The sequence below is a fragment of the Scylla paramamosain genome, chromosome 12 (genome assembly GCF_035594125.1).
Source record: "Scylla paramamosain isolate STU-SP2022 chromosome 12, ASM3559412v1, whole genome shotgun sequence".
In the NCBI taxonomy this organism is placed as follows: domain Eukaryota; kingdom Metazoa; phylum Arthropoda; class Malacostraca; order Decapoda; family Portunidae; genus Scylla; species Scylla paramamosain.
Window position 1 is genome coordinate 17,055,448 of NC_087162.1, and position 25,732 is coordinate 17,081,179.

Consider the following 25,732-nt stretch of genomic DNA (forward strand, 5'->3'; position numbering starts at 1 on the left):
AGTGTCGGCTGATGAGAAGGCTTAACATCGAGGATAGCCATGGAAGAAATGAGCGCAGAAGATTACTCGACTTGTGGCCGAGTGTGTACACTTCATGGGTTAATATCTATCTTCCCCGTCTTGTTACGTTCTTCCATTGTGGCATCACTCAAGGTTTCCCCACTGTGCTGAAATTTCATTGTCTAGTTTTGCATCATGTTCCACACAGTGTACATCATCTTCATCATCATCACAATCATCTTCAGTCTTTGATTACACTAGAGAACAAAGGTCTGTTGCACGTGTTCCAAGCCACTCAGCAAAACTTAGCCCTCTGTCAAGATTGATAAGTCGATTAGAAAGACATGAAATAAAGACAGGGACAAGTGCACACTCCTGTTTAACACAGACTTTTACTGAGGCTTTGATAGTAAGGTACAGTACTCAAAAGAGCATACCATCGTGAAATTGTTTTAAGAAAGTTTGGAGGAATTCCCAAATCCTCAGGAAGTTCCCATGAGAGGAGACGATAATTGCGTCAGGTACCTTTGTAAGATTGGTAAAAGCAGAAAACCGGCCTTTCTTTAGCTCTCGGAAATTTTCTTGGGACTGACGGGCAGAGAAAATCGCGTCAGTGGTGCTGCAGTCTGCGGAAACTGTGCTGAATATTTACCAGATATGAATTTTTAAAATCGTTGGATCGTGTTTTTCACAAGAGTAAGGAATCAATGAAATTAATTTTCCCTTAAGATTTAAATTTTTTTTATAAATATTCATTAAGTGGAGCTTTTTTATATATCTTTTTGTTGCCCTTGTCCAGTGGCCTTATTGCATAAAAATAAATAAATAAATAATATATTCACTCGTATGCTCGTGATTTTGTTTTCTTTCTTTTTTATTGTTTATTTACTTTTAATGAGCCCAGGAACATGAATGTATACCTGATATCATGCAGCTCACGAGTTCACGGCTCTGATGAGTTCACGGCTCTGTGTTAGAAGAAACCGTTTTTATTGGTAATCTTTCTCCCTTGTACGGTGACAATTTTACTTAATTCAAGTATAGCCGTCCTCGCCTCGTTCCAATAGGCAACCGAATCTGTTCTTCATCTTCCTTACCATCCTTTTCTTGGTTTTCTATTAGTTTTTTTTTTTTTTTTCTCCATTGTTCGTAATTGCCTTTCCTCTAGTTTTCGTTCCCTCTTAATTTTGTGTATTTTTTTTATTTTTCTTTTATTGGCATTTATTATTTTTTTTATTTTATTTATTTCATTTTATTGCTTTATTTATTTTATTTTACTTATTTTATTTATTTATTTTATTTTTTATTTTTTCTGCTTCATTCACATGTTCCGTAAGTGACCACTCACGTTATGTTCTCTGTGACCTATATCCAGTGCTTCTTTTCCTCAAATGGCTTTTCGGAAGTGTCGCATCTCTGGGTTTCATTTTTCTTTCTGCCACTTTCCTCCACTTCCTTTGCCTTCTTTCCGATCACATCCCGCCTCGCGTAACTTGATGTTCTTAACCTTGTAAGAAGACGAGCGCTTCCCCCTCGCCTCGGCTGCCGTAACTCGGGTAATGCGTCGCTTATAATAATTGCATGTGCGTGCGTGCGTGCCAGCGTGTATGAGAGAGAAGAAATTGGGAATTGATTGAGTTATGGCGCCGCAGGAACGAGGACATGAGGCACCGTCTAGGATTAGAGAGGCTAGATGTGTATTGGATGGCTGAGGTGCGGATGCGTGTCTGTGGATGCGGATATAAAGCCTTTATAATCACGAGTGCTGATATTAAGTTTGTTCTTATGATATGTTATGACCATTATTTTATTTTATTTATTTATTTTTTTTTTTTTTTTATGTTGGTCATGTGGATTACCTTTTAAAATTTTGCAAGATAAACATTATGGAATTAAATTTGACAAACTACTTAAATATTTACCCAACATCACACAAACATTTCCCTTTCATGCGCTAATTTTCCTAAATAAGCACATTTGTAGTCAACTGAATATCCGTCTACGGAAGTCTAGAAGCCAACGGGTATTTCCGTGAATGTGAGTGACCCGAGGTTATCTATCTGATTTTGCTAGTGAGAGTGGTCACTCTGAAGCCTGACAATTATGTCACAAATCGAAACTTGACAATTGTCACAAATTGTGTCTTACCAAAGTGGTAAGTGACAAACAACCGTCAAAGTGAAGACTGAGCTGCTTTTAACTATCCGCGGTAGTTGAAGGAAAACTCAAAAGACGTTTTTTATTAGCTACGCAATGAATTTATACTAGATTTGATTACATGAAACACATCAACACTATATAAGAAAAAATGAAAGTACATACCATGAGACGAAAATTAAATAAATAAAATAAATCAAATTGAATACTACTAGTGAATAAACTCCCTATATATTTCTTTGTTACAAAAACGTGCATAGTAAAGTATTTTTGTGAAATCATTAGAAAATTTTTGAAATTAAACTGAACCATTTATAGTGTAGCTGAAATTCTTTAGAAAAATAAATAAATAAATAAATAAAATAAATAAAATAACATTATTGGGAATTACTTATTTATGTCACTCGAAGTACATCCATGCTGTATAAGCATTCGTAAGCATCTTTGTAGCAGAAAAATAGTTTTGGAAACATTAAACAAATGAATATACATGCGACCCTTATGGCAAAATTATCTGCATCTGCCCAAGGTGAACCCACAAAAATAGTAAACCAACAAATGAACATCACAGGAAGAGCTTTTTTTTTAGTTCGAGTGAAGCCACTTGTGTCCCCTCGATATGTTACCTATCCAGGGTTTACAAACTTCATGCACTGATAGTTTCACAGTATCCTCAATGACGATATCACTTGTGAGAATTCATTATCTTCCAAAAGTGAGGATGCTGGTATTATATTCACAAACTTTATCTTACTTGTTTATGTAGTGGTTTGGTAAGGCAGTGTTATTTACAATATCTGAACGAGCCAATCAACTTCAGTGTTACATGGTCACAGGAAGCAAGTTACGTTGTTTCCCTTCATTGCAGAGACCGTCACAGTTGTCTGCATTTTCAATAAGAGTAAACGCAGTTGAGGTTACTGATATTACGTCGCTGTAAAAGATGGATGGATGTTGGTTTCCTTGGCGGCGCTTGTCACTTGGCTCGCACATCAAGTAAACAAAACTATGACAAAGAAATACTAGGTGGATAATCTCCATTTTCCGTGACCATTGTCAAAAACCCGCCACCACCCTCGTGCCGCCCCCTGCTCTGAGTCTCCCATTACAACTGCTCTGAGCCTCCCAGTATCTCTCCCCGTGTCCTCACCTCTGTTTCAAGCCTCCCAGGACAACTCCAAGTCCCCACCACCACCTTCTATTTCCTCACCACTGCTCCAGACATCCCAACACCTCTCGCCCGCCTAGTAACTTGCAGGCAAGAAGTACGCCTTCCCCTGCACGGTAACACTTCCATTCGTTTGTTAATATACAATGCTAGACGCTGGTATACAATCTCTCAGCTATATCATTAAGTCTTGTGTTATGTCATTAAGTCTTGTGTCTGCCTGTCTGTGTTATCAGTATTTACACGGCAAGAAGATCGATTTTTTTAAATATACTAACTGTATTCAGTGTTAGATGATCCGAGAACTTGCATTTGAAATGACAAAATCTCGAAAATTATCAGCAAAACATTTTCAGTGCAAGAATGCAGGCGTGTTGCTGGCAGGTGTCCAAGCAAAGACTGGCGGGGTGGAGCTCTCAGGTGAATGTCGAAAGTCAGAGTTCTGTGCTGTGAAGTTTTTTTTTTTTTTCTTCTTTAAACTTGTTTTATACAACACAACCTCAGACGCCTTGATAGCAAAAAACTATAAATCGAACATACGAGAAGAAGAGCTCTGATGTTGGCTACTTAATGACCGGAAGGTATTCGCCAAAGTCTTCCTATGTAAGAATCCCCACTTTATAAATTATTTAAGTTAATACTCATGTTCTGTAGCCTTTTTTTTCCCCCTTTTTTTCCCCCCCTTTAAACGCATTTTATAGAGCACACCTTCATTATACGCGTTAGTAGTCAACATTATAAATCGAACATATTTCAGAGTACACCCATCAAGGAAGAGGAGCTCTGATGTTGGCTACTAAATCACTGAAAGCTATTCGCCCAAATTTAGCTACATAAAAACCCCAACTTTAGGCAATAGCATAATTAATAGTAATGTTCTGTAAGTTTTTTTTTTTTCTATTTCTTAAAACACCTAGAGAAATAGCAGAATCAGTGCTCATATAGGAAAGCATTACCTGTCCATTACATACTCTGCACTGTGACCTTGAATTACCAGCGTGTCAAAAGACTTTGGTTCTCGCCTCTGCCTTTTTGATGAGGAATAATCAGGTCGCTTGTCATGAGTCTCCGCCACTCGAAGCGACAGATTTTTCCGATGCACCGTTCACTGCTCCGCGACCTGCAGAGACCGTGTGTGATTTTCCGGGTTGACTCGAGCTGGTGCAGGCCGACACAACGACTCGTGTTCCAATTCTCGGTGTATCCAGGCCAGGGAGACGCGTGAGAGGCGGAGAGGAAAACGTGACAGACTTTATATTGCAGGTGATTGTTTGGGTCACGTTAGTGCTGTGTTGTGTTGGTTTGTGTTGTGCTGCTTGTGTTTTACAGACGGTGTCCTTCACAACTTCACCGACATAAAAGCAATTTGGTGTTTATAATTTTCTTTTCGATGAATGTTTTAACGAGAGAAATGTTTGTTAACCTCCTCCTTCTTCTTTTCTTTTTAATTTCATTACTTTCACTTCTTGGGTTTTCTTCTATCCCTTTCTTATTTTTTATCTGTCCTTTCTCCTTTTCCTTCTTTTTTACCTTTCCTCTTTTCTTTTTTCTCACTTTTTTTCGTTTTTCTTTCTTTCCTTTTTGTCTTTTCATATTTTCTTTTTTTCTCCATTACCTCCACTTATCTCTTTTCCCTCCATTCCTCCTCTTCCAGCCGGGGTAACAAACACGAACACACAGCTGAGAAAGAAAACTGAATTCTTCCTCCATTCCTCCCCTTCCAGCCGGGATAACAAACACGAACACCAGAAACACACAGCTGAGAAAGAAAACTGAGAGATACACTATTGCATGCGTAGAAGAAAACCACAAGTACCATCTGTGCCCAGTGATGCATGAAAACCCACTCCTCACCACACACGCGTACGATACTCAGTGGAGCTATGAACCCTTCGCTCCTATGTTTACTGTTGAAGCTGCGTCCTCTCCATGACTCGACAATGCTTTTAAATACAATAGGGAGAGAGAGGGAGTGGGACAAGTGAGGTGAGGGGAGTGGTAGTGTACGGGTCTTCTCAAATTTCTATCTTATTCATATTGAAGTTGTGTAGAATGGAGTAATGCTTTAGGGAGTGGCTCTCTCTCTCTCTCTCTCTCTCTCTCTCTCTCTCTCTCTCTCTCTCTCTCTCTCTCTCTCTCTCTCTCTCTCTCTCTCTCTCTCTCTCTCTCTCTCAGCTTCCTCGTGTTGTTCTTGATTACTTTTGTTTCTTTATTTTTTCTTCTTTTCTTCCTCCTCTTTTTTTTTTCATCTCCCCCTTCCACCGTTATCTTTCTCCGTCTTTCACCCGCCTAATGTTTCTTCCTCTTCCTCTCCTATCGTCTCTTCCTCCTCCTCCTCCTACTCCTCCTCCTCCTCCTCCTCCTCCTCCTCCTCCTCCTCCTCCTCCTCCTCCTCCTCCACCATCTCCTCTTCCTCTTTTCCTCCTTTGTTTTCTTTATTTCTCTTCTTTCTCTTCATTTTCCTCCTCCTCCTTCCTCCTTATCCTCCCTCCTCCTGCTCTTCCTCCTTTTTTCGTCCTCGTTTCACACTTTTCATGTTTTTTTCTTCTTATTCCACTGAGGCACCGACTTTCCATCAATCAACTGGTCCCTTCTTTCTCTCTCCGCTCCTTCCTCGCTGGAGAGAGTAGCAAGTCAGGTTACGAATCTTCGGTGTCTTGGAGGGAGCAGATGCGCTGGGTTAGGAGGGGAAGTATAGGACAGGATGGTGAAGATAGTAAGCAATTTAATAGTCAACCCAGCTGGTTCGATAAGGTGGTGAGCTCGGGGCAAGATTTGGTGTGTTGGCAGGGTAAGTCTGTGTGTCTTGGAGGTTTGATGTGAGCCAAAGTGTCTTCACTGTATCTTAAATGTTTGATGCGAGTCAGAAAGCTTTCGTAGTCATATTGCATGGTTTTGTTTTTCATCAAGAAGAGTGTTGTGTTAGGTTATTCTTTTTCTTATTCTGTTTATAGTCGTTTTCATTTTGTTTTACTTGTCTAGTTTCCTGGAGGGTGGTATGGTTAGGCATCATGAAAAGTTTTATTAGACGAGTCCTTTTTATTGCGTTTATATTCAGTTTTGTTTTGTTTTGATTTACTAGTTTCCTGGATGGTGGGTTTGTTAGGTACCGTGAAGAATTTTGTTAGATTGTTCTTTTCTTACCGCATTTATTTTCATCATTATTTTACTTTATGGTTAGTTTCTATCTTTAAGTATTTACCTATCTATTTTCTTTCCTTGTGCTATTCCGGACATAATGTCGCCATAAAAAATACAAAATGGTCGTAAATTTTTAAAACAGGATTTCCATTCTCGACACAGCAATATTTTCGTCTGATAATTTAGGAAGCAGAGGGTTTCTTATCAAGCTCTGGGGTGATGGTAGGCAATGTATGATCAGATTATGTAGGGAAATTGTGCAGATTCCCTTGTTCTCTGTATATATGAGACACTGACGTTCGTGTGCTGGACTTAGAAGGAAGAAAAGGGCGGTGTTTGGACGTTTGGAGCAATTTTAGGAAGTCCAGACGTGTGCCTCAAAGACGGCGTTCTTCTGAAATCTAATAATGCCAGATGATGAAAATTCTAAAATATAAGTTGAGAGGGAACCGGATGCAGCAAGACGAAGCACTGCTCTCCGCCAAACCAAGAGAGGTTAGTCCCCAGAGGCGGCAGGTAGAGGCGGGGTGCAAAGGTTCAGGCAAGCGAGGGGATGCAATGTCAAGGGGAAGGACTTGTCGTCGTGTGAGTGTGGAGTGGCGGCTGCGTGGATCAGTATTGCGTTGTCACACAGTGGGTGGAATTCAATGAAAGTTGAAATAGATAATAGTAATAATAATAGCAATAATAATAATAGTAATAATAATAATGATGATGATAATAATAATAATAATAATAATAATAATAATAATAATAATAATAATGATAATTGAGCTAACAAAAATTTACCACACTCCATTACATTTAAAGTCGTCGGGGCTCGTTATTGGAAGAAATTTTCAACTAACAATAATCGCACCTTGGCTAAACCTTATTGGTTACGATATTGTTACTGCGCAAAGCAAATGTTAGAACAGAGGTATAAACAGCAAATCGTGTATGCTTCACTAAATGTCTTCCCGAAATGGAGTTTACTTATATAGAGTGTGTTAGGTTTGGCATCGTGAAAAAGTACGAATGTCGCCATAGTCGATAAAATTGCTTTACTTTTGTGTGACTAGAAGAATCTTTCCTCGGGCAAGGTCTCCTAAACGGAATGGAGAGAGATACAATGCTGTATAACGCGATACAATGTTATAAAGTAGAATGTTTTGATTATTCATTAGTAAGCAGTACCCAGTGACTTGTGACCAGTAATAAATCAGTAAACTGGACACGCCTTCAATTGTAGAGGACAGAAACTGATAGTTTGTAGTGGAAGTATCTCTTTTTTTTTTTCCTTTTCAGTTAGTATACAGTACATTCTTTTTTTTCAGATGTAGTGTTTTAGAAACAAATGTAATCGACAGCACTTCATTCATCCTCGTGAGTTCGGAGTTTCCTTGCAAACTGCGATCATGGTATTATTGAATAAGAACCTCAAAATTAAGTCAAGATGATATGCTGAAACATTCTCGGTATATGAGAAAGAGTTTCCCGACGTTAAATGCTTGGGAAAACGGTTAAATAACTTAGCGATTCCATATTAGCCATGAAAGGCTGGTTTATACCGATGTGTGGATAATTTGTTATGTAAGTGGACAGTTCAGTAACATGTCTTCAGTCATCACAGACAGTCTCGTAACCTCATTGCAATATTCGTGAAGAACTTACTTGGAAAGAGATTAAAAAAAAAAATACAAGTGCGAGGTGAACATTTCCCACGAGGCTAAGAGTAATATGAAATGTTGTTTTACTTATGCAGCCAGGAAGAAAAATGCGGTGGTGCAGGTGCTCTGCACGGTATTATACTAGTAAAATATGCTGTGCATGGAAAAGATTAAAGGTAGCTCATATTAAGTTAGAAAAAAAAGAAAAAATATTTTAATTTTTCAAGCAAATAAAATAACTTTTCAAGAAACATGATTTCTGAGTCCATACTCTTCCCTTTTTGTACGTGCCTTGGAGCGAATTTCATTAGAAATACTAACTAAATTTGCAATAAGAAAAATGCACGGTAAAGCAGAAAGAATTGACCTGCTTTATTCCAGTGTCAAAAGCACATTGTCACATTATTGATAACTTTAGTTATGAAAGCAAATACCAAAAACCTAATGTTTATTTTGTTCAAGAGCGGGATAATGTTGAACAGGAATAGGCTTCTGACTACTGAAGTCCCCGCAGGTTAATTAAGCTGATGGAGAAACCACGTTCCCGGCCTCCTCTCCCTTCACGGCGGGCAGCTGACTCATCACTCATAAAGCCTGACACTTCCCTGAATTTTCATATTCAAGATATTTCCATACCAATCAACCTTGCCCTCAGGTGATTCCCGAAAACATCGAAACAATACCTCGGCATAAAATTGTAGAAATCAGTAAAAAAAAAAATGTAAAATAAACAAAAATCATTCAGATAAACTCTTCCATGTGACACTGGCCGCCCGACACGTCTCCTGAGGCACAAGTCGACTCTCAGTGGACAGTGGATTCATGGATTTTTTTTTTTTTTTCCTCCCACAAGCTTTCTGAAGGAGTAATACTTTGATATTATCGTTTCCCTCAAGTTGTTTTCGAGAATCAGTCTTGAGCAAGGCTAATTAATTGGCCGAATGAAAATGTCTTGAATATAAAACCCAGGGGAAAGAACAAACTTTGAGTGGATCAGTCAGCCGCCGTTCCGGTACGGGGAGGAGACACAGGTGTGAATTCTACGTATATCCGAAGCGCTTCGCCTTTGGTGACTGTTACTACTGGTACTGGTAGTAATAAAAAATAAAAAAAGCAATCTGCAGTGTCAGATAGAAAAAAAATTTTATGATATGTAGACGAGTTTACAAGAATTTTGAAAGTCACCTGTGATAATCTGTTAAAGATTCAGTGCAGCATTTGTGAAATTATTTGTGAAGCTGGACATGTAACACTGTTCCCTACTTGTCATCACAATGTAATATCAACGACCGAGACTCGCCGGACGAAAGAGATTCATTCTGACACAACGTATTATTAATATTGTGCGATGAAAGATGAAAGCAACAGACCTGTTCTGTTATAGGTGAAGATTAAAGGGGAGAGGTATCCAAAATGCTACATGAATGCTAATACAAGTTCATTGATTATGTTCCAAAGTATACCACAGAACGAAAATGTGTAATGGCATAAAATAAGAATATACACGGCATAAAATAAGAATATACACATGTGTTGCGCGTTTGATCGTAGAGGGCACCTTGATGTTGAAGATGCTGAAGCTAGTTACCCAAGATAAAAAGAAAAGATAAATACAATGAAATAAAAGATAAAAACAATTAAGCTTAATAATATTGAAAAAAAACAAAGTAACTATTTTATATATATATATATATATATATATATATATATATATATATATATATATATATATATATATATATATATATATATATATATATATATATATATATATATATATATATATATATATATATATATATATATATATATATATATATATATATATATATATATATATATATATATATATATATATATATATATATATAATTTTTTTTTTTTTTTTTTTTGTCTGTTCCTTACAGCCGTAGTGCACAAGGTGGCTCCCAGGGAAGAAAAACAGGCCACCGTTTTTTTTTTTTCTTCTTTCATTCCATGTTTTTCTCTTAATTCTCTTTACCCCCCTTTCCTTTACCTCCTCCTCCTCCTCTTCCTAATTCCCTTCTTTTCCCTCATCTCTCCTCCGCATCCTCCTCCGCTTCCTTATATTCCTCCACCTGTTCCTCCTTCCCTTGTTCATAGAAAATCCTCCCCCTCCTTCCTTCCTTCCTTCCTTCCTTCCTTCCTTCCTTCCTTCCTTCCTTCCTCCCTTCCTTCGTTTCAGTCCTGGACGCGTGATAGAGCAATAGTCCTCCGAATAAAGTTCTCTTCACCCACAAGACCAGTTCGTGTACTTATAAGATATTTGATTAGATTAAATACTTTTCCATGTAGTCAACTAGATTTGATACTTATTATGGAACTTCAGAACTCCGTCTATCATCCTGACGTACTTGAGTGGCTGATGAGTGGCAATGGTTTCAGTGGCGGTGTTGTCTGAGCTTGATCCTTCTACTGCTGGACAAATTTTTACCATTATCAACTTTTTAGACTGATTTTTGTACTGCAGTCTCTTGAATAGTAGTGTGGCCAGAAAAAAAAAAAAGATAACTCTTAATTTATTTTTCTGTATGACTAATTCTTAACAATGCTCTGAATGTTAGCAGAGAAAGACCGCGAAGCAAAAGGACTATCATTTTAGTAGCTGTGGGTGTCATTTAACATTAAGACGTCCGTGAAAGGATTATAATGATAAGAAAAATACATAATTACATGGACTCACCCACACCTCCCCTCCACCCCATCACACGCACAATGGAGGTTAACGTCCTTCCTAAGCTACAAAACAGTTTAAGAGGTTGCATTGTAAAACATGAGTGTTTGAGTGATTATGGAAACAATTACCTAGCAGTGAAGAGGCTAACAGTGCGAGGTGGCGCGGCGAGATGAAGGCATTGGCGGGGAGGAGAGGGTGGGACAGGGCAGGCGGCGCGACACGGCTCTCCAAACAGGAAGCAATATTGGTTTTGTCTCCAATAACACGAGGCTTCAAGGTCAGCCCGGTGGAGTGCGGCAGTCACGTATCCTCCTGAAGTGGCTGAGTGAACACGTTATTGTTTCATTTGTGGCGTCTGGTTGACAGTGGAGTGCCGGGAATGGGCTTTGTCTCGCTTTTTATCTCACGGACACAAGAACTTCTAGGTCAGCTTATTAAGTGGCATGCTCTCCTTCCACTCAGTCGTGGGAACAATCATCTCGATATTTTGAACCCGTTTATTTCTTCTTTTCTTACCTCTCGCTTTTTACTTTACGAGCACAAGAACTTCTAGGTCAGATTATTAAGTGACATGTTCCATTTACTCTCACAGTCCTTGGAACATTCTCCTCTACAATATTGTGAGTAATTTCTCTTATTTAATAGTACCCGAGAATTTCGGGGTCAGATTCTCGAGTGTCATCCTGCCTTTCCACTCATAGTTCTAGGAGAAATCATCTGTACGATGTTGTGATTTTTTTTTTTTTTTTTTTACGAGTGCGCAAGAACTTCGAATTCTGACTATTAATTGACATGCTCTCCTTTAACAATTACCTCTAAAGTATCATGAATCATTATTTTCCTTCTTTTTTCACGAGTGCCCAAGATTTTCTAAATCAGATTATCCTTCTCTCTCCACTTATAATTAGCAAGGAACAAATCACGCCAGCAAGTTTGTGAATAATTCGTAACATTCTACTGCTTGAAGGAATGGATTACGTCCTAAGGGTCTCAGTGTGTTCCCCGTCTCTTAACTGCACTCACGAAAGGAATGAGGCTCGCCACGCTCCAATGTGTTATTAAGTGAGACTGAAAGATTGTGTTGTGTAATCAAACAAAATAAGCGGCAGCGAAGGATTAATTGTCTATTATCTTTTGTAATCTGGCAGTGAATCGTGAGAGACCTGGATAAAGATAAAGTGAATGTTTGTATACACACACACACACACACACACACACACACACACACACACACACACACACACACACACACACACACACACACACACACACACACACACACACACACACACACACACACACACACACACACACACACACACACACACACACACACACACACACACACACACACACACATCCACACACATATCCACACACACACACACATATCCACACACACACACATATCCACACACACACACATATCCACACACACACACATATCCACACACACACACATATCCACACACACACACATCCACACACACACACACACACACACACACACACACACACACTCACACACATCCACACACACACACACACACACACACACACACACACACACACACACACACACACACACACACACACACACACACACACACACACACACACAGACTTGTAATCGCCCGCACTTTTCATTTCCTCGCTTTCATGTTCTAAGGATCCTTTCAGTGAAAATGTTTGTTCATTCACCAAGAACACTTTCTCATTTTCAAAACTTGTGTTGAAGCTTTCCTTGTGCATGTTTGTTTTATTTTGTTTTAAACTTCACTTATTTTCTTTCCTCTTGCTTTTCTTTTCTTTCATTTTTCTTCCTCATTACGTCTTCTCACGTATTTATCACCGTTCTATCCTTCCTCATTCACATCCCCCTCATTTGCACTACCTCATCCTCCCAGCATCTTATCTCCCTTATCTTCCAAAGCGCATAACACTTCATGCCTTTCTTCCTCCCCTCCTCTCCTTTCCCTATTCATTCCTACCCACCACCAGCCACTCTCCATCTCCCTTACGTCCTCTCAGCTCCACATGTTGCACTCCAGTCCAGCGCAGAAATGGGCGTGATCAGTAACCCTGCATCTCACTGGCCTAGGGAGCTCTGGCGCGGCGCGAGGTATTGATCAAAGCCAGGGAAGGTACGAGGGATTTGGTTTGTTTCCGTTACTGGTCGATTCTCCGCCTTGATTCGACTTAAGCTAATTTTGTTACGGTAGAGTAAAGAGGGTATTATTTATTATTATTATTATTGTTGTTATTATTATTATTATTATTATTATTATTATTATTATTATTATTATTATTATTATTATTATTTCATCGGAGTTTAAGAAATATATTTTGAGTGTAGGAATAAATGACTGGTGCAATAACTCTGGTGACAGAAGCAGGTGGCTGTTTGGTTCTAAATGGGGAATGGTCATTTTAAGAGATTGATTTTATATAATTTGACATATCTTTTTTTTTTTTTTTCATTTTTCGTGTGGGCTATGAAAATTAAATCTAGTTGTTAAATAATCATGTGTGTGTGTGTGTGTGTGTGTGTGTGTGTGTGTGTGTGTGTGTGTGTGTGTGTGTGTGTGTGTGTGTGTGTGTATTATCATAGTCATATTTAGTCACTACATTTTCAGAAAGAGCTGCTTTGTTATCCTGTATATTAATTTCTTTCCTCGCCGCGTTGTTTAATCTTCGGCTCCTCCACATCCTCCTCCAGACCGCGGCTCCCTCCCTTGCCATTCTCTTCTCCTCTGTCATCACTCAGGCATACTGGCCTTGGCTGCTCCTAAGCGATACGGCAAGATTATCCTTCTCAATCTTTACCATGCCTCCTCCTCCTCCTCCTCCTCCTTCTCCTCCTTCTTCTCCTTCTCCTTCTCCTTCTCCTTCTCCTTCTCCTCCTCCTCCTCCTCCTCCTCCTCCTCCTCCTCCTCCTCCTCCTCCTCCTCCTCCTCCTCCTCCTCCTCTTTTCTTTTAATCATTATCCTCTTCTCTCTGCGCTTTCTTTTCATACATTTCCCTTCTCCCTTTACAATCCTTCCTCTTCCACCTCATCATACGTTATCATTTCTCTTTTTCCTGTTTTCCTCCTCCTCATTCTGTCTAATCCTCCTACAACCCCTGCCTCTCCTCCTCCTCCTCCTCCTCCTCCTCTTCCTCTTCCTCTTCCTCTTCCTCCTCCTCTATATAATGTGGTACCATTTCCTTTTTCCGGCCAGGTTCGGCTAGAGGAATGGTGGGCGGGGAATAGCCGCCTTCTGTATTATCCTGTCTCTCCCACTCATAGCGCAAAATATTTACCCAAATAGTCTTGTAAGGAGCTCAAGGTCTGTTGCTGTTTGGATTTCCTTTGTATTCCTCCAACCCTTTCTTCTTCCTCCTGTTTCGGCCTACTCTTCTTCCTCATCGTTATCCTCCAATCTACTCGTCCTCATCATCTTTTGTCCCTTTTTTCTCATCATCCAGTCCTTATCTATCACCTTCCTCCTCCTCCTCCTCCTCCTCCTCCTATCTTTCTATTTTACCAAACACCCTTGCAAGAGCCAAAAGGTCTGTTGCTGTTTGGCTTTCCTTTGTATTCTTCTTCCACCTCCTTCTATCTATTATTCCTCCTCCTCTCTCCTCTTTATCTTCCTCCTCCAATCCCATCACCTCCTTACCTACCTACCTACTCTTCCAACACCTTCGTCCTCCTGCTCCTTCCCCTTCTCCTCTTCCTCTTTCTTCTCCTCCTCGTTATCCTCCTATTATACACGATCACAGCCACCTCTCGCCTTTTATATCTTTTATCCTTTTTTTACTCCTTCGAGTCGTGATACTCAAATTACACAGTACCAATCGTAAGTCAGGAAGCGAAAAAAAAAATGGATGCTCTTTGATGTTCTAATCTGCAGAAAACTAATGATTTTGGACGAGTAGAAACCAGTCCGAGGAAGGAAGGAGGTGGAGGAAGAGGAGGAGAACGGGAAGGAGGAGGAGGAAGAGGACGACGACGAAGACGAAGACAGGAAGAGGAGGAGGAAAATGGAAGGGCAGATGATGAGGTGGAGAAGGATAGATGGTAAAACGAGGAGGTGGAGAAAAGAGAAGGGGGAGGACACAGAAGGACAAGGAAAGTGGGAGGAATGATAGGAAAAGGAACAAGAATGGAAAGAGGAATAGACAAAAAAGGGAGAAGGAGAAATCGAAAGGAAAGAATTAAGGATAGGATGAAGTCGAAGAGAAAGAAGGAGGATAAGGAAGAACAGGAGGATAAGGAGGAGGATAAGGAAGGACAGGGGGAAGAGAAACAGGACAGGAGCAGGAAGAGAAGAGAGAAGAAAAAGGAGAAAAAGAGGAGAAAAAAACAAAGGAAGGACCCGGAAAAGGAGAAGAGGAGAGGAGGAAAAGGAAGAATAGAAAAAAACTATAGGAAGAAAAGAGAAAATTGGAAAAAGATACAGGAAAGGAAGGAATAGAAGAAGAGGAAGAGGAGGAAAAAGCAGGAAGATGAGAGGAAAATGAAGGACAGGAAGAAAAGAGGGAGGAAAAGGAAGGAGATGAAGAAAGGAAAGGAGAAGAGAACAGGAAAAGGAGAGGAAAATGAAAGAGACGAAGTAAAGGAGGAGGAAAAGAAAGGAGAGAAAAAAAGGAAAGGAAAGGAAGGACGGGAGGAGGAGGAGGAGGAGGAGGAGGAGGAGGAGGAGGAGAAGGAGGAGGAGGAAAAGGAAGGAAGGGAAGAAAAACATATCGTCAAGAAGAAATACGAGAAGGGTTGAGAGAAAAAAAAAAGGTAAACAAAAAAACGATCGAGCGACAATAAACTAGTTGGTGTTGACAAAGACAGGAGACACTGGCGTGAATTACACCCTACTTAGCTGACGTCACCGTGTGTGTGTGTGTGTGTGTGTGTGTGTGTGTGTGTATTGTGTGTGTCACGTTACAGTTTAGTCCATGTTTGAATCTCTTAAAGAAATTAATGAATTATCCTTCTTCTTAAAGCTGGCTGATCTTTCACGGCATAACGGAGAGTAAGACTTCCATTTTCATGCATAGCCACTCATTGACTCACTCCATGCTTCACGTCACTCCTGCATCTCCTACCACCCATCACCATCCTCTCCGTTCCTTCACTTGAATACTTCACCCTCTCCCGCATCCCTCACCTCATTAACACCCAATATCCCCACTTTCACTATTTTTATCCTCCCTTCACTTTCCTGCTCCCGGTTTCACTTATGAGCGTCCGGCCCCCATCCGTCTTCCTTCTAGCACACGCGTTCATTACTACTCCACTCGCCCCACTCCGGTTATTGCGAGTTTGCTCCCAGTTGTAAAGAAGCGGGCGACCTCCTCTTCCTCCTTGTAAAGGCTAGTCACACGCAGAAGGCGCAGCATGAGCCTTGAGTGACCCACTTCTCCATCAGGTAGGCGAGGGCTCCCTGTATCAGAGTTTGTTCCCATAAGAAGTTCAACAAGATTACGTTCATTTGGATTTCAGACTCTTTTCGTCGTGTCTTTTTTTTTTTTTTCTTTACTTTCATTTCCAGTGATAGGATTCCTGCTCTGGAAATTTTAACCCGATTACAAGATGTTAATGAAAATGGAAGGAAATAGAACAAGGTCTTTATAAACTATGCATATACCAGGAATGTACGTGTTATTATTAAAAGCCTTTTTCCCTCACCAGAACTATTTACAAAAGCCACAGGGAGTATTAGTCGGGTTTCCATTAACATTTCCCTCTTTGATGGTGCAGAATCCGTGTCAAACTTTCTTCCGAATCATAAAAATATCCTTGAAAATCTTAAAAATTTCTTCAGTTGAAAGTAAAGATAATAAATAGTAAAGAGTAGGGTTCTAAGTCCTGCATTCTGAAACTCTGGTTTCACCACGATTATTTTCAAGCGCTACAGAGATAATTTGCAGGGTTCACAAGAGTGTTTTCCTGTTAGTAATATAGAAATATTGTTAATCTGTCACTAGAACCATAAAAAACGCTTTTAAAAACCCATGGAATTTCAACTAGAGCGTTTTAAAGGTAGTGTGTGCGGCGCATAAGTGCTTAAGAGTACGAATCTAGTCTAACACGAGATGCCTATGTAACGCTCTTTCCTGCCAGACATGGAGCACCAGACGGGGGAGAAGGCCGCCACGACCGTAGCCTTGCTGCAGGAGGTGGTGAAAGAACTCAAGACGATGCTTCCTCTCTCCCCCAGCAAGGAGAACCGGAAGTGCAGTCCCCTGGTGAAGCTGCGGCTGCACAAGTACTGCGCGGTGAGCCAAATGTCTTACTTACTTTCGCATTCAGGTAGATTAGGAAAAGGAGACTGGGAACATTGTAAAGGTTGTACGTGCGTGTATTAGTTACGTGTCCTGTTGCGGCAGCTGTTGACTGGAATGAGATTATATTCCATCATCGAATATAGAATATCATTATATTCAGTGGCCTAGTAAAATCCCGCCATCCTTTCAGCTAGAGGAGAGGTTACATAACAGCCGATAGAGAGTATAATGAATTCGCATTAAACAACAATGGTTTTAGTGTGTGTGAAGAACTCAAGTCCTTTGATGTTTATGAATGTATGCAGGCATGATCAAAAGACTAATGTTCCGCAACAATTGGGTCACGGCGTGTGTACAGACGTAACAGTGAGCAAAAATTTAACTATCAGGATTTATTTTTTTGCACAACGTATGCATGCGTATAATTGAACAAAAATCATTATCTGAAAGTATTTTAATTAAATAACAGGACATCAGTGGAATTAATGCAGGCAGACCTTTCTGGAGGCCTCGCTTGACTTAACCTCTGAAACAAGCCGCTGAAGAAGGCATGAGAAAACCTGAAATAGGCGGTGGCTGGTTGTGGTGGAGGTGGAGGCCACTCGCACGGACGGACGCGTGGCAGGAACGAAAAGAAGCACAAATGGAAATAAAGTTACGATGATAGGACGATGAAAGTTTGCGGGAGAACGTTAGAGGAAGGAAGCAAGATCTGAAAGTACAAGGGACCTTGACAAAAGAAAAAAGTAACCTTATCCTTGATTCCTGATAAAGTATCATTACAAACACTACATGGCAATTAACTTGTGTGATATGTGATACTGTCGACGGTCTGCAGTGTATTATGAAATATGTATATGTAATGAAGTGAGACACTCGTCAAAACAACAGTTCACTACACCTAAGATTTTCTCTCTCCACCTGCAGCCTCGTTGACACTCACCAGCCTGGGATTGTTGGAATAAAAAGAATTTGTTCTCAGTAAGGTCATGTATCTTGACTTTTTTTTTTTTCAACAATGACATTCTCGCTGAGTATTCGTTTTCAGTTTCATTATTCGATTTAACTTTTTTTTTCTATCAAAAGTAAATTCCTCTTGTGAAATCAAACGCCGCAACCTTGACAAAACTCGAAATTACAGTTGTCTGCACTTACTAACCTCGCGTGTTCGTTTTTTTTTTCTTTTTATGGCTTTCGTAATAGAAACTTTGCTCTCACTTTCGTTTCTACCGTATTTACTTTTTTTTTTATAATAAATAATTTTGCACTTTACTGTCAGGAAAACCTTGCTGTTAGCTTTATCGCACCGGTTCATGCAGTTAAGAGTATATTCTGCGCACTCTAAGCTTGTTTTATTATCCGGGAAAAAATATGCATATACTCGTAAATGTCAGCCGCGATAAAGTAGTTAACAAATATTTTCACACGCTCTCTTCCATTCCCTTGAAAATAGACTCGCTCACCAGTCTCTCTCGTAATTTTTGTTTCACTGTAGTCGGGTCTTCGCTAATCGGGTCTTCGCTAATATTTTGTCATACTTGAAAAGCCGTGATCCGCATGGTACATTAAGTAAAAAAAGCCAATACGTTAGTGTTACTTATTTCCGATATCAAGAAATGTCAAGGGATGGTTTTTTTCGTACCTACATCCGGAATCATATATACACTGTTAATTATTGCTGAGAAAAGAAATAACCTTTCCAGGACTGACTCAAAGGAAGAAAGTGTACAACACTGTGACCTCCATTTTTACCTGGGAGGTCTATACGTGTGGCGTTATTGCTCCTGCTGGTGCTGCTGCTTGAAAAGTTCCAACTAACGGGGTCGTTCTGTTGTCCCACGCCGCCATCAAGTGACGTCACTGTGCGCTGCGGGTCACGAGAGTGTTTCTTGCCCGTTTATTGCTGAGAGTTGTGACTGGCAAGACAAGATATGGGCAAACATGTCTCAATAAACACCATGGTGGAGGAGGAGGAGGTAAACACGTAGCAGTTATTTAGAAGAGCCATAAGAACATCAGAGCACAAGAAAATCAGGGAGCTGCAGAAAGCCGTGAGCCCTACGCGTGGCAGTTCCTGTGTCATGGACTTGGTTTCTTGATGCATAATGTGATGGGTTTGCTCTGTTGTCATTGTGACACTCCAGGCCTCATTATCCTACATATATACCTGAGGAAAGGAGTGCATAGTGGTTGGGAGATGCTTACTGTATTGGAGGGGAGAGAAATAGGTGGTTATCTTATGACCTTACATTAGTGTACGTTAGTTTTCCTCCACATTAGTATTAAAATACGATTGAATTTTGTCGCACTGAATAACTTTTTATTCATGCGATAATGAAGTACATTTCATTTCTCAGGAGGCGTGAAGGTTTAACGATGCTGTATAATAGATGACAAAAGAAAAAAATGGGCTTCGAATGCAGGTATTAGATTGAGGCTCATATTTTTTAAATGTTTCGGAGTTTTCTTTAGACTATTTTCAACAGGCTTTAGTGGAAGTTATTAAGGTTTTCAAGGGTATTTTCATAATTCTAGTGTAAGCTTAAAAATTTCACATTGTTAATGAGAAAAAACATCAATGAAGACTTGACTAATCACCTCTTTGTCTCTTGAGAATAGTCCTTATGAGGTAACAGTGTTTCAGAATACGAACCTTAGATGTACGTACTCACCAAGCCTGCTGCCACGAGGCGACATAGGAAGATAAGAACATAAGAAAATAAGGGAAGCTGCAAGAACCCATCTGGCCTATACGTGGCAGTCCCTGTAGGAAACATAGCTATCTATTTCCACTTATCATCCCCAACCATAAATTTGTCTAATCTTCTTTTAAAGTTCCCTAATGACTCAGCACTAACAAGCTGATTACCAAGTCCACTCCATTTATCTACTACTATTTTGAGAACCAATTCCTTCCTATCTCATTCTGGAAAAGCCAAGAGATTCCAAACGTAGGACAATATTGAAATAACATTACCGTTTTTTATCTGAGGGCTGGGTTAAATGAGCTTGCGTTAGGTCTAGATTAATCCAGTTCATAAATTTCACAGCTGAACCTTTCATTATGTCGATCATCATTTGAAAAGACATAATCATGCCATGAAATTAAGTCACTGCCTCGAAATTAGCAGGCTAAGGTTATTTCTATAACGTGTTCATCTGTTACCATGAGCAGGACCAGTCACCAGCCTTGTCCGAGTATGGGTGAGATGAACAGAGTTTATACGCAAAAACGCTCCACAGTTAGAGCATTAATAAAGACACTGGCTGAATCAAAGATCGGTGGATGTGTGGTCCTCAGTAAAGCATCACCTGGGAACATTTAGCTTAAACGTACTGACTCCATCACATATGCTCTTTGTGCCTCAAATCTTCACTCCTAGTTCCTTACACAACACGCCATATATATGCTAACTACGTCCTCGTCGTTTCATTATAGAAGTTTTGTTATGGCCAAAACTTTTTCCCGCGGCACCTCAGTCCTTGCCAAACACTTGCCTGCTTATCTCCACCGCCATACCAAAGTTTTCCATCAGGCACCGTCTCCCGTCCTCTTGTGTAAGCAATTAGGAAAGCCAGGTGTATTTAAATGTAGAAAGAATGACAGAAGAAGAAAGATTTCTAGTGTTTTCATTCTTGGAAGGCTACACCTCACACCAGCTGGAAATAGACGGGCAACCTTATTCATAGTAAAAGATTCTCGTGGTTCGCCATCAGGGATTTGTTCACTTAGTACAACACGACGCTATCCCTCTCTCGTGTTGTGTGTGTATCAGCAAAAGTGTCACATTTCACGACCAAAGGTGCTTGTTATCACGTTTTATCGAGACAAGTCACCAGGAAGTCTTTTGTATTTACTGTATCATATTGGAAGTGGATATGGAAGTGGAGGGTGAAAGAAGAATAATTAATGGAATAATCAGTGAAAGTAAGTGTGATGTATTCATTCATGTCCTTCACATAAGGAATTTCTAAACCTTTATTTTTTTCAGCAGTTACTTTAGCAGAAAGAACAGCCATCGTTCATAACGCTGCCACTCCCACATATTTCGAGGAGCAAAACAGCAATAAAGGGAATGAAGTCCTCGTTAGCAGGAGATGCAGCGGCCGAGGCTCAGAGCTCGAGAAGACTTGAGTAACTTTGCTAATTTCGAAAGCATTCCGTAATTATTCCTGGATTAGTCTGGGGAGTGCGAGCGCCTTCCCTTCTCTTCCAGCGGCCATATTTTCAGGGTACAGGCATGTGTGCAGTGTTTGACGGCCCACCTCGAGTGCGTGTGCGTGCGTGCGTGCGTGTGTATGCGCGCGACACACACACACACACACACACACTCACACACACACACACACACACACACACACACACACACACACTGAAAGGATCAATATAGTGTAGTGAATTATGGAAAATTATTGAGGCAGCACAACTTGAAGGAACTCCCTTGGTGGTGAGGGAACGAAGGGACGTGGGCGGGCAGAAGGGGAGGGAAGCCCCGAGGGAGGGCGGCGGGAACAAGGTGTCATTTCCGTTACCAGTGGTCATGTCATGGTGGCGGTCATTAATACTTCAAGGCAGGTCAGGCCACGCGCACACGCCTCACTCAAACTCTTGCAGTTGATGGTGACTATTCACGAAAAATACTTAACTATTATTAATGGCGCATCTAATGGCGTGCGAAAATATTGCCCAGCTCATTTCCCTCTCCTGTTGTTTTATGATTCATATTTTGAGATGCTTTGGGTTCCCATAAGAACTGTTTCATACACCACGTAGTTGCGTAGTCAGGTACTTCTTGCTGTTTTCCCCCATTAACTGTGTGGAATACTTGTTAAACTCTTACGCAAAACATCCTAGAATTGTAAAACATCCGTATGAATTGTAGTAAAGCCTGTTGAAGGTTGTCGGATTGAGGCGGTGAAACACGGCCCATTGAGGTTGTACGAGTACTGTTTGTGGCAAGTGAGGCGACGCAGCGGTTCTTTCCCAGCAAGCCTGGCAGTACGCACATTGTTTTCTTCCTTGTTTTCACACATCATGAGGTGAATTCTTGGCACTGCAGAATATTTTAAAAAGTTCACGGACACATCAATTCACATAAAGCTTCGTCAGCCTTTCATTTAAGGTAATCATGTTGTTATGTTTTACACCGTGATTTGTTCTGACACTGACCTCGTCATTAAAATGAAAAATGGGTTTTTTATTACTGGAATACTGAATGTGACTTTTTCCCTCATTTTAAAAATTTAAAGGTGTACTGTGCTCGATCGTGATCGTTGGCGTAGGGAAGATATCGTCACCCTTCCCAGGCATTGGCATATGGAATAGGTTGGCCAGTTCCTTAAGGCTGGATGAGCCTAGGAGCAGGCAGTCGTCCCAGAAAAATCCTAGTTGGGTCCAGGACTCGAACCCGGGACCTTCTGCACGGTGGTCAGACACACCACCGTCTGAGCGATTCTTGAAACACTTATTTAGGAAAACAGTTGGTCATCAGCTATCATTTCCATCATTACTCCCTTATCACTTTGCTGTCACCTTCAGACATTTCAGTAACTCGTGCATCAAAGACAGCTTGCACCTCGTTGTGTCCTTGACTCCAAGGACGCACACGCTTAACATGACGTTAAAAAAAAAAAATATCAGTAGAAACCCAGGAGAGTTCTCCAGCTATATACAGTATAGGGCCGCTGGGAAAAACTTATTTGCACGTGTGGTGGGATGCATTGTGTCACGGGAAAATGGTATGTGTGCCAAATACTCTTCTTTTGTGTGGAACATGGCCTTTACCTGAGCCTTGTTTTCTGTCAGGAAAGTACCTTCACTAGATAGATGAGGATAAATAGAGATGGATACATACACTACCACTACCACAGTACGTGTCGTGTGTCTATTATGGTCGTTGCATTGTTCTCTATGGTCTTTATGTTATATATCCCCTTCCCTCGTGTGTTATTCATAATGCATTTGCGTGTAAAGAATGCAAACATGGTGGAGTCCCTACATCAAAGTCATCTATGGACGTACCGCTACCACATCCAGAATTTTAGATTGACAGAAGTGACAAAAATTTATTCCCGACAATAGTTACAGAGCGGTTGGAGGTCGAGGTTGAAAAATTAACTCATCTATTTTTCCAGCCTCCATTCTGGTCGCTTTGGTCAACAAGGATTTTCCATTGGTGGGCGAAATTGCGTCTGTGCGCCGCTTGGCCTCCATTGAATTAGTGATTAAGCGAGGAGCGCCGCTTTTAAGGCCGCTGCGCCTGATGCTGCAGTTTGTTTTATGGACTTCGTTACGTTTAGACTTCGATGAAGTTAATGTGCAATGACATTTCCATCCATTTCTTAATTGAAGATATGTTTTCCTTTCGTGATTATCATCCGTATTATAATTTTCATACAAGCCTCAATTAAAGACATGTTTTGTTTTAGTGATTTTCACGCGCATTTCCATTTCCATCCATACCTTCATTACAGATGTGTTTCGCTTTCGTGATTATCGTGCTTATGCAAGCTTTGATTTAAGATATGTTATGCTTTCGTAATTATGCGTTTCCATTTACCATTCATACCTTAATCAAAAGTATTATTTGCTTTGGTGAGATTAATGTGCATATCCATCCAGCTTGATTAAAGCTGTATTTTTGTTTGAACTGTAGGCGAAAATGGTGTTAGCAAGAAAAGAATGGATTAATTTGTCATAGTTACATGAACAATTGAGGATAGAATTGTGATGCCTTGTGTGTTTAAAGGTTTTAGAGACCTTGATCTAAAAAGAGGGTAGGGCTGGAAGGGAAAGACCCGGGGTCAAACCTGTGGCAGATGCACAACGAACAGGACATCTTAATGAGACCATTACGATCATGATAGTGAAGTTTGGTCACCGTCAATTATTGTGATAATGCGAAAATATACTGTATGATTCATCTTAGCAGAAACGTTTTGGGAGGTCAATGGTATAATACAAAGAATAATATCAGTTTGTTTGCAATGACTACATCTAGAAAGACCGTGTAACAGAATGATCAAAGAGAATTTTCCTCCATCTCTTTAGTCTGTGTATTGGAAAATCTTATGCTTGTTCCAGTTTTTCCTAAGCGCACTGGACTTTACTCGTGCCAGTAGTTGAGTGGTCTTCCTCCGAGCACTAACCTGAGACAAAGGCAGTGTAAACTTTTGCCGGGATGCTGTATCGATTGCGGTGCCGCTTGGGTTAGCTTTGGACTGGCTAGTTGGCTGAGCACAAGACAGCGTGGCGAACTAGCGGTGGTGAAAAATGTGCTGTGCCAAGAGAGGTGTCAAGGATTTGTTTTGCCATTCGTCACTTCTGCGACACATTAGTGTCTCTAAGCTTTTACTATATATGTGATGATACAAAGCTTTACTTTCACGACCTGTGTGCTTATGTAAGTTCAGATGCTATCAATGTGGCTGCCGCAATCTTTCACGTCATTGTTGCTGCCTCAGAGGTCATTAATGCACAACAGCGTGTAATTTGTATTCTTGCTCAAAACACAGATCTTTTTACTCGTTGTTGGTGAGTATGTTGTCAGAAATGAAGATTACCACTTGGTACTTAATTATTACTTAATACTACGTACTGCTTACTAATATAAAATGGTCGATTTCTTCAACAGTACTTACATAACTTAGATATTCTGCTTCGTACATATTCATATTCATATTAAATATTCTGCCCAGTACATATCAGATTGTATCATACAACAATATTCCCATTTTTGCAGTTTTGTTGTCTTGCTGTGGTGTTCTTATGTCTCTTTGGCTTCTGCATGTGGATGCTCTCAACATTATCCTTCGATGTTGCACGGCAACATGAAAACCTGGACCCAAACTCTATCGATACTCTGGAATGGTTGGAACAACAACAAATACGCGAAAAGTCAGGAATTTTGAGTAAAGAGGAAGTATCTGGGTTAGCGGCGAAAGTTCCAGGAAATGCAGAAATCGAGGAATCTTCAGACTCTCAGGAAATGCAGAAACCGTCACTGTCTACTGAAGGAACCGATACTGACGAAGTCGTGGAATTAGTAGGTGAAGACAAACTTGAGACAAAGGCTGTGGAATCAATGGAAGACAAGCTGATGGAGGAGGACACAGAAGACACCTCGCTGAGACCAGGTGGTATCGAGCACCAGCAATTAGAGGATATGGACAGTCATACACTAGACGGCGAGGAGACGAGAAACGCTGTGGACATCAGACCCAAAATCCTTGGATTTTGGGAGTGAAAATCCTTGGAAGTTCTGGCAGTTCACCACGAATGGTTCGTAGAAAACTTTTACCTGACAGGGATCGGCATGCTGCCCACGAAGGAAGCGGCGCTGCAGGGGGTGTCCTCCATTGAAGGAGACGGAGACGATACATCCACGGAGGTACTTCACAGCAGCATCCTGGCTGTTGTTCGTGCGCTGCATCAGGTGACCGAGGCATCAGAAGTCACGCTAGTGTCCACGAATGCCCTGAAGAAAATACCAAAGCAAGTTGTTACCTAAAGAGTCTTGATATTAATATTTGTTTGCAAGATGTCTGCAATATGTGTAATGTAGGTAAATCACATTTTCGTTGGTCAATTGTAAGTAATCGTAATGCAATAAATGTTTTAAAGTTCTGCACATTGCATACGAGTGTACGAAA

At 40.5% G+C, this 25,732-nt stretch overlaps 1 protein-coding gene and 1 non-coding gene across 2 annotated transcripts in view; one reads left to right on the forward strand and one right to left on the reverse strand.

Annotated features, from left to right (window-relative positions):
* LOC135105407 (uncharacterized) overlaps window positions 1-25,326 on the forward strand; it is a 34,848-nt gene extending 9,522 nt beyond the window's left edge. The window contains exons 4-5 of the mRNA XM_064013543.1: window positions 16,917-17,071; window positions 24,823-25,326. Of these exons, the coding sequence (XP_063869613.1) occupies window positions 16,917-17,071; window positions 24,823-25,326 (659 nt within the window). The remainder of the gene's footprint in view (window positions 1-16,916; window positions 17,072-24,822) is intronic.
* LOC135106101 (U4 spliceosomal RNA) lies at window positions 7,229-7,370 on the reverse strand. Its single transcript, XR_010271123.1, has one exon. It is a non-coding gene; the product is annotated as a U4 spliceosomal RNA (small nuclear RNA).
* Window positions 25,327-25,732: the final 406 nt, after the last annotated feature.